This window comes from Carcharhinus amblyrhynchos, chromosome 7 (genome assembly GCF_965287045.1).
Source record: "Carcharhinus amblyrhynchos chromosome 7, sCarAmb.v2.hapA, whole genome shotgun sequence".
NCBI classification, from domain to species: Eukaryota; Metazoa; Chordata; class Chondrichthyes; order Carcharhiniformes; family Carcharhinidae; genus Carcharhinus; species Carcharhinus amblyrhynchos.
The window spans coordinates 111,965,034-111,980,700 of record NC_137330.1 but is presented as its reverse complement, the minus strand read 5'-3'; the positions used below and the strand labels follow the sequence as shown (position 1 = coordinate 111,980,700).

The 15,667-nt window shown below is 45.4% G+C and overlaps 1 protein-coding gene across 4 annotated transcripts in view; it reads left to right on the top strand.

Annotated features, from left to right (window-relative positions):
• LOC145345214 (TOG array regulator of axonemal microtubules protein 2-like) overlaps positions 1 to 14,338 on the top strand; it is an 84,550-nt gene extending 70,212 nt beyond the window's left edge. For all 4 annotated transcript variants that reach the window (XM_080192963.1, XM_080192960.1, XM_080192962.1 and 1 more), the window contains 4 exons: positions 2,891 to 3,089; positions 6,549 to 6,765; positions 8,865 to 8,951; positions 11,133 to 14,338. In XM_080192963.1, the coding sequence (XP_080049089.1) occupies positions 2,891 to 3,089; positions 6,549 to 6,765; positions 8,865 to 8,951; positions 11,133 to 11,386 (757 nt within the window). In that variant the 3' untranslated portion in view covers positions 11,387 to 14,338. The remainder of the gene's footprint in view (positions 1 to 2,890; positions 3,090 to 6,548; positions 6,766 to 8,864; positions 8,952 to 11,132) is intronic.
• The last annotated feature ends 1,329 nt before the right edge of the window (positions 14,339 to 15,667 follow it).

The window sequence follows — 15,667 nt, the reverse complement described above, 5'->3', positions numbered from 1 at the left end:
AATCCTTACACCTAACCTGCTGTTCAAGACCTGAAGTGGCTGATAATGTGAGTGGAAGGAGCACTGATCACAGTTTAAAGAGATGTGTATTGTCTCCAGACAGTACAGTAAGTGAGGTTTTGCAAACCCAGGCAAGTCACGGGGGTTACATCTTGGGTTCATGTCGCACTATCTGTAACCCCCGTGACTTGCCTGGGTTTGCAAAACCTCACTTACTGTACTGTCTGGAGACAATACACATCTCTTTAAACTGTGATCAGTGCTCCTTCCACTCACATTATCAGCCACTTCAGGTCTTGAACAGCAGGTTAGGTGTAAGGATTCGCATTCTAATCAGTAATCTCTAAACTGTCTGTGCTTTATATGCTCTGTCTGAGGCCAGAACTCTCCATTCACCTGACGAAGGGACTAACCCCGAAAGCTTGTGAGTATATTATCAAATAAATAGGTTGGACTAAAACCTGGTGTTGTCAGACTTTTTACTTTATTCTGCAAGCAAGCCAGTTCTGGATCCACAAGCCCAAGGCCCCTTGGATCTCACGTCCTCTCACCTTCTCAAGAAGTCTTGCATGGGGGACCTTATCAAACGCCTTGCTGAAGTCCATGTAAACCACGTCCACTGCTCTTCCTTCGTCAATGTGTTCAGTCACATTTCCAAAGAACTCAACTAGGCTCGTAAGGCACGACCTGTCCTTGACAAAGCTGTGCTGACTATTCCTGATCATTCTAAACTTCTCTAAATGCTCATAAATCTTGTCCCTCAGAATTCTCTCCATCAACTTACCAACCACTGAGGTCAGACTCACCAGTCGGTAATTTCCCGGGCTATCCCTGTTCCCTTTCTTGAAAATAGGAACCACATCCGCAATCCTCCAATCCTCCGGAATCTCTCCCGTCTCCAGCGACGATGCAAAGATCATCGCCGGGACTCTGTAATCACTTCCCTCACCTCCCACAATAACCTGTGGTACATCCCATCCAGTCCTGGCGACTTATCTATCTTGATAGTATTTAAAAGTTCCAACACATCCTCTTTCTTAATATCCACATACTCAATCTTTTCAGTCTGCCGCAAACCTGTAGTACAACTTCCCAGATCACTTTCCACCATGAACACCGAGGCAAAGTACTCATTAAGCACCTCTGCCATGGCTTCTGGTTCCACACAGACTTTTCCCCCTTCACCTTTTATGGGTCCTATCCCTTCTTTTCTCATCCTTTTACTCTTCACATATTTGTAGAACGCCTTGGGATTCTCCTTAACCTTACCCGCCAACGCCTTCTCATGTCCCCTTCTGGCTCTCCGAATTACCTTTTTAAGCTCCTTTCTACAAGCCTTATACTCCCCTAGATCCTTACCATCTCCTAGTTCTCTGAACCTTTCATACACCTTTCTTTTCTTCCTGACTAGGTTCATCACAACCTTTGTGCACCATGGTTCCCGCGCCCTACCAAAACCTCATCTCATCGGAACGTTGCCATGCAGAGCTCCAGCAAACATTCCTTGAATATCCGCCACCTTCCTTCAGTACTTTTCCCCAAGAACGCCTCCTTCCAGTTTACTCGTCCAATTGTCTGCCTGATGTCATCATATTTCCCCTTACTCCAGACAAACACCTTCCTAGCCTGCCTAATCCTATCTCTTTCCAATGCTATCGTGAAGGAGATAGAATTATGATCTCCATCCCCGAGATGCTCTCCCACCGAGAGATCCGTCACCTGTCCTGGTTCATTAGCCAGCACCAGGTCAAGTACAACCTCTCCTCTCGTAGGCTTATCCACGTACTGTGTCAGGAAACCCTCCTGAACACACCTAACAAACTCCTTCCCATTCCAAACCCCTTACCCTTGGGATATTCCAGTCGATGTTTGGGAAATTAAAGTCTTCCATCACAACTACACTGTTATTACTAAATCTCTCTAGGACCTGTTTCTAGGATTCATCCCAGAACTGAAAGCCCACACCACCAACAGACCAAGATATTGAGATTCATGAGTTCTGTGAAGCAATGTCCCACTGGCATCAGCCAACCAATCCTCATACTTACCAAATTCCAATCACAGTTCACCCCTTGTACATTTGTTCTATATTGGCTGTTGGTTTAGGAAGTCCTTAAATTTATAATGGTGATGTTTGTGTTCAAATCCCTTCGTGCCCCCCACCCCTCAAAACCCTATCTCTACAACATCCTCCAGGAACCCTGGCATCTTGTTTCTCCCCACCTTCTTTTCCTGCACCATTGACAGCTGTGCCTTCAGCTGTCTAGACCCTAAGCTTCAGGATCCCCGCTTGCTGACCCGAAACCTCCCTGTGTTTTCTCTCACTGTTTAGGCTGCGATTTTATTTATTTATCTTTGATCAAGCCTTTGGTCATCTGTTTTAATATCTCTTCATGTGACTTGATGTCAATGCTTGTCTGATAATGCTCTTTGAGATGCCTTGAAACACTTTACTAAATTAAAGGTGCTATCTCAATGCATGATAATGTTATTCCATGGAAGAACCATAGAATCCCCACAGTGCTGAAAGGCCATTCAGCCCATTAAGTCTGCACCAACTCTCTGAAAGAGCATCTTACCCAGGCCCCGCCCCCATAACCCTGTGCATTTACCATGACCAATCCATCCAACCAGCACATCTTTGGACCTTAGGAGGAAACCGGAGCACCTGAAGGAAACCCATGCAGACACGGGGAGAATTTGCAAGCTCCACCACAGTCACCCAAGGCTGGAATTGAACCCAGTTCCCTGGCACTGTGAGGCAGCAGTGTTAATCACTGTGCCACCGTGCCGCCATTCAAAGCAGCTGAAGCATAGGTTTAGAGAACTTAGTCTAATTTGTTGTATGGAGTGAAATATGAAGTGGTAACTTGCGTTTTCTCTTTGTTAGGGAGGAGTTGGATACATCACGGCAGCAGAGGCTGGCGACCCACCGACCGATCATCCGCAGCATGGAAGCAACAGAGCAAGTGAAGCAACTGAACAAGATGCTGTCTGCTAAAGAGTTCCAGGAGCGAACGCAGGGCATTTCACTGCTGCTGCAGCACTGTGAGACCAACCCAGGATTCGTCGCCTCCAACATTGTGAATGTAAGGCCTAGGCACAAGGATACGAGAGAGCATGAAATGAGGAAAAAGATCTTTTAGGGTAGAAAGTCAGATTCAGAAATCTTTCAAATTTTCTGCCCAATTGCTTTGTTAAGGTGGAAACCTGAGGTCCCAGAATCTCAGGACTCGATTTTTAAACTCTGATTTTGACAGTAACCCACCCAATAGATAACGTCGGCTGTGCCCCTCCCAGGTTCTGAAGGTAGGGAAGACCTGACCCACCTTTGATGGCTGCAGCTCATTAACATACCACCCCCCAACTTAACCAGGAGACTGCTGGGAAATGGCTGTCGACATTTTAAGGCCAGGCAACTGGAAACCACTGGCAGGATTCTTGAGGGCCTGACCCTTATGGGGAAGACAGCATGGAGGAACATCTCCCATTCCCTTCAAGCCCCATGACAGGTCCGAGTCTTCACTGTGGGGCCCGGCAGAGGTCTGCTCCAGCCCCTGGCACAGCAAAGAAAAACAATGGCTGGAATTTTACCGTCCTGCCCGCCATGGGAATCGGAGCGGGTGAAGGGTGGAACACGGGAAGGTCCATTGACCTCAGGCGGGATTTTACTTGTCCAGGACAAGCAAGACTGTAAAATCCAGCCCAATGTTTTAAACGAACTTTGTTGGCCAGGCTTCCCTCTGGGGGCCACACTGCTGTCCCTTGCAGCTTTGAAGCTTAAACTGCAGATCATGTAGGAAAGACATAGACTTGCTCCAGGTTAACTGTTCTTCATTAACACTACCCAAATGGTTTCCGCCAGGCAGGCAGAGATATATTTAGAACATAGAACATAGAACATTACAGCGCAGTACAGGCCCTTCGGCCCTCAATGTTGCGCCGACCAGTGGAATGAACCTAATGACCCTCTAACCTAAACTATTCCAATGTTATCCATATGCCTATCCACTGACCATTTGAACGCCCTTAAAGTTGGCGAGTCCACAACTGCTGCAGGCAGGGCATCCCACGCCCTTACTACCCTCTGAGTAAAGAACCTACCTCTGACACCCATTCTATAATTATCGCCTCTCAATTTAAAGCTATGTCCCCTTGTGTTAGCCATCACCACCCGAGGAAGAAGGCTCTCACTGTCCACCCTATCTAATCCTCTGATCATCTTGTATGCCTCAATTAGGTCACCTCTTAAACATCTTCTCTCTAACGAAAACAACCTCAAGTACCTCAGCCTTTCCTCATAAGACCTTCCCACCATACCAGTCAACATCCTGGTAAACCTCCTCTGCACCCTTTCCAGTGCTTCCACATCTTTCTTATAATGAGGCAACCAGAACTGTACACAACACTCCAAGTGTGGCCACACCAGAGTTTTGTACAGTTGCAACATGATCTCACGGCTCCAAAATTCAATCCCTCTACCAATAAAAGCTAACACCCCGTACATCTTCTTAACAACCTTATCAACCTGGATGCCAACTTTCAGGGATCTATGCACATGTACACCGAGATCTCTCTGCTCGTCGACACTACCAAGAGTGCTTCCATGGGCCCTATATTCTGTACTCCTGTTACTCTTACCAAAGTGAATCACCACACACTTTTCTGCATTAAACTCCATCTGCCACCTCTCGGCCCAGCTCTGCAGCTTATCTATGTCCCTCTGCAAACTGTAACATCCATCCTCACTGTCTACAACTCCTCCAACTTTAGTGTCATCCACAAATTTACTAACCCATCCTTCTACAGCTTCATCTAGGTCATTTATAAAAATGACAAACAGCAGTGGCCCCAAAACAGATCCCTGAGGTACACCACTAGTAACTGAACTCCAGGTTGAATATTTCCCATCAACCACCACCCTCTGTCTTCTATCAGCTAGCCAATTCCTGATCCAAACTGCTAAATCACCCTCAATCCCATGCATCCGTATTTTCTGCAGTAGCCTACCATGGGGAACCTTATCAAACGCTTTGTTAAAATCCATATACACCACATCAATTGCTTTACCCTTATCCACCTCTTTGGTCACCTTCTCAAAGAGCTCGATAAGGTTTGTGAGGCACGACCTACCCTTCACAAAACCGTGTTGACTGTCCCTAATCAAATTATTTCTCTCTAGATGATTATAAATCCTATCCCTTATAATTCTTTCCAAAACTTTGCCCACAACAGAAGTAAGGCTCACTGGTCTATAATTCCCAGGATGGTCTCTACTCCCCTTCTTGAACAAGGGGACAACATTTGCTATCCTCTTACGAATCACTATCCACTTCTCATTCTTTGAAACTTGAGGGAATAGAGGGCGAGTCTATTTAATCTCTCCTCATAGGATAACCTTTGTACCCCAGGAATCCATCAAGTGAACTTCCATTTCACCCCCTCTAAGATGAATATTTCTACAGGTAAGGAGACTAAAACTGTACATATTCCTCCAGGTACAGTCTCACCAGAGCTCTTGCAGCAAGGTTTACACTTAAACTGCAACTCCCTTGTAATAAAGGTTAAGCATACATTTACTTTTCCAATTCTGTACCTCCGCATTAATTTACTAGGATTCATGGATAAGGACACCCAGATCCCTCTGTACACCAACATGTTTTAATCTCTAACCATTTAAAAAATGATTCCACTTTTCCATTCTTCCCAACAAAGTCGATCATTTCAAACTTCCCCACGTTATTCTCCATCTGCCTTCTTCTTGATCAATTGTTTAGCCCATCTCTAATCCTTTGCAACCTTGTCTTCCTTAGTTTCTTTTCCCACCTAGCTCTGTATCATCAGCAAACTTGGATGTATTATACTCAGTCCCCTTATCTATAGATTGCAAATAGCTGAGACCAGGACATTTGACATTCCAGTAAATTAATCATTTGATTCCAAAAATTATTCATTTTTTTTATTCCAATTCATTTCTGTGCATTAACAAATTTTCAATCCACATTCATGTGTTGCCTTGGCCAATGAGCTTAGTTAAGTTAATTTATTAGTGTCACAAGTAGGCTTACATTAACACTGCAATGAAGTGACTGAAAATCCCGTAGTTGTCACACTCTGGCGCCTATTCGGGTGCACTGAGGGAGAATTAAGCATGACGAATGCACCTAACCCGAGGTCTTTCAGACTGTGGGAGGAAACCGGAGCACTCAGAGGAAACCCACACAGACAGGAGGAGAATGTGCAGACTCTGGGCAGACAGTGACCCAAATCAGGAATTGAACCCAGATCCCTGGTGCTACAAGGCAGCAGTGCTAACCACAGCGTCACTATGCTGCCGTGATCCTGTGTAATGAACTTGATCTTGTGTAATAACCTTTGCCCCCTATTGAATATAATAAGGTACCACACAGAATATTGTTCAGGATAGGGTGGCACTACCATTGAATATAATAATTGGTATGTGGAATATATTACTCTTTAGTGCTTAGCCCTGGGTAAAGTGTCCTGTGTTCTCTGATGCCTAGCTGTTTGTTGTTTTAATGTTTCAGATATTTGATGCCTTCACCCCAAGGCTCCAGGACTCCAATAAGAAGGTGAACCAGTTTGCACTGCAGTCCATGGCAACGATGATCCCAGCGCTGAAGGATGACTTACACCGGGTCCTACACTCGGCTGTCACTGTTGTTACCGACAACTTGAACTCAAAAAATGCAGGCATTTACAATGCAGCTGTGCATGTCCTTGATACACTGATTGATAATCTCGGTAAGGCCTCAGGCTCCCATGAGTGCTGCCGTTAACAGAGGCTCCATTGGTGTAAACACGTGAATCAAGCTGGAAAAAAAGTGTGCAAATCCAGAACAAAATTAAGACCATTTCCATTCCACTGCAAAACTGCTGACCCAAGTGTAAACACCCAAGTGTTCACGCAGTTAGTAAATCCTCCTTACGTTATGTAAAACACTTAATATTTTAGACCCATGGTACAGACACAAGCCCATTGAACATTTATTGCAACATGTAAATATTAATTTCTGTTTGTTGTGTGTGTGTAAGTTAAATTGAGTGCGGAGATCACATTGGGGCAGGAAGTTGTGCAGTTTGAATCCTGTACTCTGCTTTATCCTGTATTCACTGTACAACCACCTTGCCTTTGACATCTCTCGCTATGAGATTGTAGATTACAGTTCAAACAGAGATGGAGATTTTTCAGTTCTACCTGGAGCAACACGCTGGCACAGTGGTTAGCACTGCTGCCTCACAGCTCCAGAAACGTGAGTTCAATTCTGGCCTTGGGTCATTGTCTGGGTGGAGTTTGCGTGTTTTCCCCGAATCTGCATGGGTTTCCTCCCACAGTCCAAAGATGTGCAGCTAAAGTTGATTGACCATGCTAAATTGCCCCTTAGTGTCAGGGAGATTAGCAGAGTAAATACATAAAATTACAGGAATAGGACCTACGGGGATTGTGTTTGCTGCAGACTTGATAGACCAAATGGCCTCTTTCTGCACTATACAGGATCTATGGTCTGTGGCAGGAGTTGTTGAGGTGGGATGGAAAATTTGGACAAGAAAATTCCAACTCCAAGGTTAAGAATAAGGGTGGACCACTTAAGTCTGAGATGAGGGGGAATTTGAAATCAGAAGAGAAAATGCTGGAAAATCTCAGTAGGTCTGAGGTTTTGTCAGCTTTGACAAAGGGTCACCTGGACTCAAAATGTCTCCTTACAGATGCTGTCAGACCTGCTGAGATTTTCCAGCATTTTGTCTTGTGGTTTCAGATTCCAGCATCCGCAGTAATTTGCTTTTATTTATGAGGAGGAATTTCTTCACTTAGAGGGCGGTGAACCTTTCAAATTCTCTACCTCAGGGGACTGTGGAAACTTAGTCAATGAGCATGTTCAAGACAGAAATCGAACAAATATCTGGTTACTAATGACATCAAGGGATATGGCAATGGATGGAAAAATGGTGTAGTGATTAATGATTGGCCACGATCAGTTTGAAGGAGCAGGCTGCATGGCCTACTCCGATATTTTGACATTCCTAATGTGAGCCAAGATGCAACAATCCCAAAACAGTTTTAAAGGAACCTTATCAATACAAGTAAAAGGCCCAGTTGAATTATTATTTTCTCCAATGAATGAGATCCATTCAATTTGCCTTATTGTCAGCCATGGCGAGCTCTTAATGTCAATGGAACAAGATCTGCAGGAGTTCAGTGGAAAAGATTTTAAAATAAAAATTAATCAGGTAAAAAATAGTGAGAGAGCGAGGCTCAGCTTTTCCTTCCATTCTTGGCGATATGTTGTCACAGTGGTTAGCGCTGCTGCCTCACAACACCAGAGACCTGGGTTTGATTCCCAGCTTGGGTCACTAGCAAACTTGAGTCTACATGTTCTCCCCATGTCTGTGTGGGTTTCCTCCGGGTGCTCTGGTTTCCTCCCATAGTCTGAAACGTGTGCTCGTTATGTAGATTGGCCATACTAATTCTCCCTCAGTGTGCCCGAACAGGCACTGGAGTGTGGCGACTAGGGGATTTTCATAGTAAGTTTATTGCGGTGTTAATGTAAGCCTATTTATGTCACTTAAACTTTAAACTTGACTTAAAAACAAATTGAGATGAACGGGATGATTTTGGTAAATGGGTGAGTAGGGAGCCACATCGACAAATATTTTATGTATTTAACTGATGCCATATAAAGATGCAGAGGATTAGAGATTTCAAACTCCTGTGGCCACCATAATGCTGGATGTATGATACCTTACCGGAGGTGATCCTATTACGTTTGCTAGTTTTCTCTATTTATTGATCATTATATATATTCTGTATCACTGATTGCTATTGTTTTGCTCTCTCTGTGAAGATAACTTGCTGCTACTTCAACCCTTTGCCAGCAGAGTGCAGTTCACCAATGGTCGGGCAATGCAAGACATCATAGAACGATTGGCAGGTGAGACTGTGAGTAAGGAGGTAATTACAACACATTATTTCAGGATGTGGAGTCAGGGGTGCAATTTATTCAAGTAGGAGAGGTAATTCTTTAGATTTGGCCTGATGGGACTATATCTGAAGTATCACAAGTTCTTATTTTAAAAAGCCTTTTCCTTGTAACCCGACAACTTTTTTTCTCTGTGGATTTAAGGAGCATAAAAAGTGGAGAGACAGGGAGATTTGGTTTTGGATTTGCAGAGTTCAGGGCTGTTCTTCCAGGGACACTCTCCAGAAGATGTTATGGAAAGAGATTGGGGATAGAACATAGAACATAGAACATAGAACATTACAGCGCAGAACAGGCCCTTCGGCCCACGATGTTGCGCCGACCAGTTAAAAAACAATGACCCTCTAACCTAAACCAAACCCTTTCCATCCATAAACCTATCCACGGATCTCTTAAACGCCCCCAAACTAGGCGCATTTACAACTGCAGCAGGCAGGGCATTCCAATCCCTCACCACCCTCTGGGTAAAGAACCTACCCCTGACATCCGTCCTATATCTACCACCCCTTAATTTAAAGCCATGCCCCCTCGTGCTAGCTTTCTCCATCCGAGGAAAAAGGCTATCACTGTCCACCCTATCTAAACCTCTAATCATCTTATATGTTTCAATAAGGTCCCTTCGTAGCCGCCTTCTTTCTAATGAAAACAACCTCAAATCCCTCAGTCTCTCCTCATAAGACCTCCCCTCCATACCAGGCAACATCCTGGTAAACCTTCTCTGCACCCTCTCCAAAGCCTCCACATCCTTCCTATAATGTGGGGACCAGAACTGCACACAATACTCCAAGTGCGGCCGCACCAGAGTTTTGTACAGTTGCAACACGACGCTGTGGCTCCTAAATTCAATCCCCCTACCAATAAACACCAAGACACCGTATGCCTTCCTAACAACCCTATCTACTTGATTCCCAGATAGAATCTGGTTGAGGCATTGGATAGCTCGCCTGCTGACTGGAGAGCCTCTTCTTGGGAAGACCCATTGAACCACAAACCAATCAGACAGTAGCAAGGCTTTCCCCTAGAATCAGGACCCAGGGAGGGAGGAGTGGTGGGAATGGGGGTGGGTGACCCATTTGAATCTTAACTTTAGGGAGGGCTGTCAGTCAATCAGAGGCATGGAGCTCTTGTGCTCAGCAACGCCACTGGGGAGGCTGTGGCTGCTGCTGGAAAGACAGTTCCCCCATGACCTAGGACCACAGTGTGACCTTGTGTGAAGTACGGATGGGGGAAGGGGTTTCATGAGGAGAGGGTTGAAAGGTCACTAGGGTGATTCTCAGCGGGCTGCCATTCCCTCTCTTTTCCTGATGTTCAGTCCCTCAAGCACATTTTTAGTTGTTCTGCACACCACATGGTGACAGACCCACCTACAGCTGGGGTAATATCAGTGGCAACAAGATGAGTCCCTTAATTGGTCATTAATTGGCCAGTCACGGGCCTCAATTGGCAGCAGTGGAAGGAGGGCCATTGGCCTGCCTGTCCAGGATCCAATTCCAGACAGGGCTGGCATGGTGGTGCAGTGGTAAGCACTGCTGCCTCATAGCTCCAGGGACCTGGGTTTGATTCCCAGCTTGGGGTCACTGTCTGTGCGGAGTCTGCTCATTCTCCCAGTGTCTGCATGGGTTTCGTCTGGGTACTCCGGTTTCCTCCCACACTTCAAAGATGTGTTGTTAGGTGGATTGGCCATAATAAATTGTCCATTAGTGTCAGGGGGATTGGCAGAGTAAATATATGGGGTTACAGGGATGGGGCCTGGGCGGGATTGTGGCTGGTGCAGTCTCAATGGGCCAAATGGCCTCCTCCTGCACTGTGGGGATTCTATGATTCTATGATTCTAATTCAGCTGGAGGTGGAGAGACAGCAGGATTCTGCTCCGTCACCATCCTGCCTAAGCCCATGGTCTTGCTCATCACCAGCGAAAGCACAAGTTCCAGCCTGAACCTCTCCTCCATTGAGATACAAGACCAACATAACCAACGTGCTTTTGCCTTAGGTTGATAAGACCTTTAAGTCTGAGCTACCTGCTCTGACGGGTGGTCCAGTTCACTAGGGCCCATGTGCAGGTTAAACCGTTGCAGGCTCTGATGCAGTCAAGGTTCTCCCTGTTGACCCTTTGGTTTCCTTTCTTGACTGCAGTCCTTGTGCTGTCGGTGTATCATCGCAAGCCTCAGGCTGTGGAACGGTACGTCCTGCCCGTGCTCTGGTACCTGCTTGGCAACATGACCGGGAATGGTGTGATCAAGGGTGGAGGTGGGAACGTGCGTGCAGTGACGGCTAAACTGGCTGCCAGCCTGCACCAGCAGATGGGCGCTGGCCTCCAGGAGTACGCATCGAGTCAGCCTCCTCACGTCATCAAAATGCTCCAGGAGCTGACAGAGAAGGAACTTTAATCACAGGGTCCATCCCATCAGGACCCTCTCACATCCAGGCTGCCCAAGCTTTGTCCAGCTGTCTCCAGGAATTACCGGTTATTCTCCTGAACACTCTGGGGAGAAACTAGAAAAATATCTCAGGCAGCACCCTCTTAAAAATAACTACAATTTAAAAAAAATTCTTTGAAGACCTTTGTTTTTACTTAGAGAGTGGGTGAAGTTTTGGGCAGAAAGATGGCTGTTGGTCTGACAAGTTAAGAATCATCTGAATGAAACATTGATTCACTTTCTAATTGGTGTGAGGAGATCCATCAAGAGGATGTTGACAACCAATGGCCAGGGTGTGCGGATGGAGAGTTTGGAAACAGACATTCGTATGACGTAGGGAATATACCCAACCAGAGCTGGCAACCCTATTGAACCACTGGGGAAATCTATAACACACATAAACGCATGCACAAACACACAGACACACACACAAACCTAGACAGACACACATGTAGACACAGATACAAACACAGACACATGCACACACAATCACAGAGATACACTTAGAGGCAGAAACATACATAGACACACAAACAGTTGCAGACACACACATAGAAACACATACATTGGCACAAATATATACAGACACTTGCACACACACACAGATACATACACAGACTCACAAATCACACACATACACACACAAATGGACAGGCCCACATATAAACACACACAAAAACACACACATGCATACATAGATACAGATGCTCACACAGAGACAGAAACGTAGATACACACATAAATGCATACATATACATTGGCACACACACAAACAGATGTACACACACATACAGACATAGATACACACATACATAGATGTATATATAGACACACACAGACACATAGATACACTTAGAGGTACAGATGCACACATACACACACAAACGCACACAAGGGCACACACAGGCATGGACAAGACAGACACATACACACAGGCATAAATTCAGATACACACACAGATACAGGCATAGACACACATACACAGAGATACAAACACACGTGCAAACACAAAGATACATACACACACACAACCACACAGATCCACACACAGTTGCACACATATATACAGACATACACAAACACAGATACACACACACACACACACACACCTTCCTCCATTTGGCACTGTGAAGAAATATCCACAACTGCTGCAAATTGGAAATGAAAGAAAGGAAAGGAATAACGTGTAACTCTGAAACAAGTTCTCATTTGAGTGAAGTGGATGTTGGTGACCTGAACCTTTCACTTTCTGGTGCTGGTTGACTTGTGAACCTCTGTCAATGTTTATGGAGATTTATTACATATATAAAGGTACTGTCATCGTCAACAGTCCGAAATAAGCGTGGCTTCAGGTGCCTCAGCAGGTGAATCCTGGAGCCACAGGTCTTTGGCAGAGAGGACCAGAGTTACCTGTAGTATTTTGTATATATTATATATAGAGGAAGAGACAGAACATGCAGAACCTGTAGAAGAACGAATATTCGGTCTTCTTTTGCTGGTTTTTGCTGTTTATTAGATTGACTTTTTCTAATATTTTATCCTCAATGCACTTTATTGTTAATGTAATTTCCTCATCCCAGGGGTGCTTGCATCTCATATTGTATCGACATTTGGACAGAGCTACAATAAAATTGACATTATTATTAGTGCCTTTGCCAGGTTATCCAAACCATGTATCACAAGGATGGATGTATTGGTCAACTTATGGCTGAAGCATGAGGACAAGTCATGTGATGATGCCTACAGAATTGCATTTAATCAGTAGACAAGCCTCTCCAGGAACTCCAGATTATTCTCCTGCAGAACCTCCATGACTGTGGAGACGAGGGGTATTGGTGGGGAGAAAGAGGCAGGGCTGGTGGATGGGATGGTGCAGGTTGTAATTTCACAATTGGACATGAAATAAAATGACCAAATAATCTCTAGTTGATGATATTATTTTAGGGCTATTTCCTTCCCAGAACGCTAAGAACCCACCACTTCCCCCATCAGTTCCTTCTATAGCTGCAAGGGATAATAGACAGAGCCTTGGTTTAATATTTCATTTAAAGGATGTGATGCCTTCAATTGCGCTATGTCCTTTCAGTACTGCAGGAAGTGTTAACTTAGAGTGCCTCTAGAGAGATGATTTGACCCCACCATCTCTTGACCCAAAGGTGAGAATGCAACCACCAAGGCTGATATGCAAAGTGACCCATGGACCTTATTCATTCAAACCCAGCTTTTGACGAGATATTTAATCACTGACAATAATCAAGTGTCACTTACTCAAAATAACCAGCTCACTGATGCTCAGGTCTGGTTCAACAAGGGCCACCCAGCTCTAAATCCCATTAATACATCTTTGGTCAAAGCATGGACAAAAGAGCTGGATTCCAGAAGTGAGGTGAGAGTAAATGCATTTGATACAAAGGCAGCATTTAACTGGGTGTGGCATCAAGGAACCCCAGCAAAATTGAAGTCAAAGAGAATCGAGGGAAACTCTCCACTGGTTGGAGCCATACCTAGTACAAAGGAAGATTAATTTTAAGTTTACTTAAGGGGCATCTGGACAAAAACATGAATAGGATGGGAATAGAGTGATATAGTCCCCAAAAGTGTAGGGAGTTTTAGTTCAGTGGGGCAGCCTGGCTGGTGCAGGCTTGGAGGACCGAAGGGCCTGTTCACGTGCTGTAATTTTCTTTGTTCTTTAAAGAACAAGGATAGGAGGTGCATAGAGACATCACCATCTCCTTGTTCCTCCCCAGGTCATACACCATCCTAGCTTGGAATTTTATCAGCGTTCCTTCACTGTCCCTAGGTCAAAATCTTGGAACTTTCTTCCTCACAGCCCTGTGAGTGTACTTACACCACATGGACTGCAATGGTTCAAGAAGGCAGTTCACCACTACCTTCTTTTCTGGTTTGCAGTTGGTGACTAGTGGAGTGAACAAAGAACAACACAGCACGGGAAACAGGCCCTTCGGCCCAACGAGCCCGCGCCGCCGTCCTACTATCTCAGTGACCTATTCATGATTTTAGTCTACGCCTAACGTGCGAGGATCAGGGAGGTCCAATTTAGGGACAATTTAGTACCCAATCAATCAGCCTAAAAGCACATCTTTGGGGGATGTGGGAGGAAACCGGAGCACCCGGAGGAAACCCACGCAACCACGGGGAGAACGTGCAAACTCCCACAGACACAGGCCCAAATCCATGTGTCCGCACAGCAACAGAGATAGTCTCTGAGCTGTCATGTTGCCCTCGAGATGGTCCAGTTTAAGCACACTAACGACATGAAGCAATAGGCAACTCCCGAAGCAACATCCAAGAGCAGCCCACTACAACCTGCCGCATGCATGCCCCTTGCTGGACTTAAATGCCTGTGGAGACAAAAAAATTCATTATTAAACAGGCAAAGACTAACATTCCTGAGGCAAAACGTATTCCCAAGCCTACAATGTTCAGTAAGGCCTACTATATCCCCCTATATGTAGCCCGCTCATATGGCTGTCTAAGTGACTCTTAAACAACCCTAGCGTGCCTGCTTCCACCACCTTACTCGGCAGTGCATTCCACACCCCCACTACCCTTTGCGTGAAAAACTGCCCTCTAATATTTGTCTTATACCTAGCCCCCCTCACCCTAAGCCCGTGACCCCTCGTTCTATCCATTTCTAGTAGCGGAAAAAGCTTACCACCATTTACTCTATCTATCCCCTTCATAATCTTATAAACCTCTATTAGATCCCCCCTCAGCCGACGTCTCTCAAGGGAAAACAGCCCAAGTTCATTCAATCTTTCCTCGTAAGACAGCCCTTCCATACCAGGCAACATCCTGGTAAATCTCCTCTGCACTCTCTCCAGGATCTCTACATCCTTCCGGTAGTACGGCGACCAGAACTGGACGCAGTACTCCAAGTGAGGCCTAACCAACGTTCTATACAACTGCAACATCAGACTCCTACTCTTATATTCTATACCTCTTCCTATGAAGGCTAACATACCATACGCTTTCCTCATCACATTCTGCACCTGTACCGACACCTTCAGGGACTTGTGCACTTGCACCCCCAGGTCTCTCTGCGTATCTATACTCCGGATAGTTCTACCTTTTATCGTATAACTCCCCTCCACATTATTCCGGCCAAAGTGCATCACCTCGCATTTCTCCGGATTAAATTCCATTTGCCATCTATCTGCCCAATCTACCAGCCTGTCTATGTCCTGTTGCATTGCCAGGCACTGCTCCTCAGTACCCGCCAATCCAACC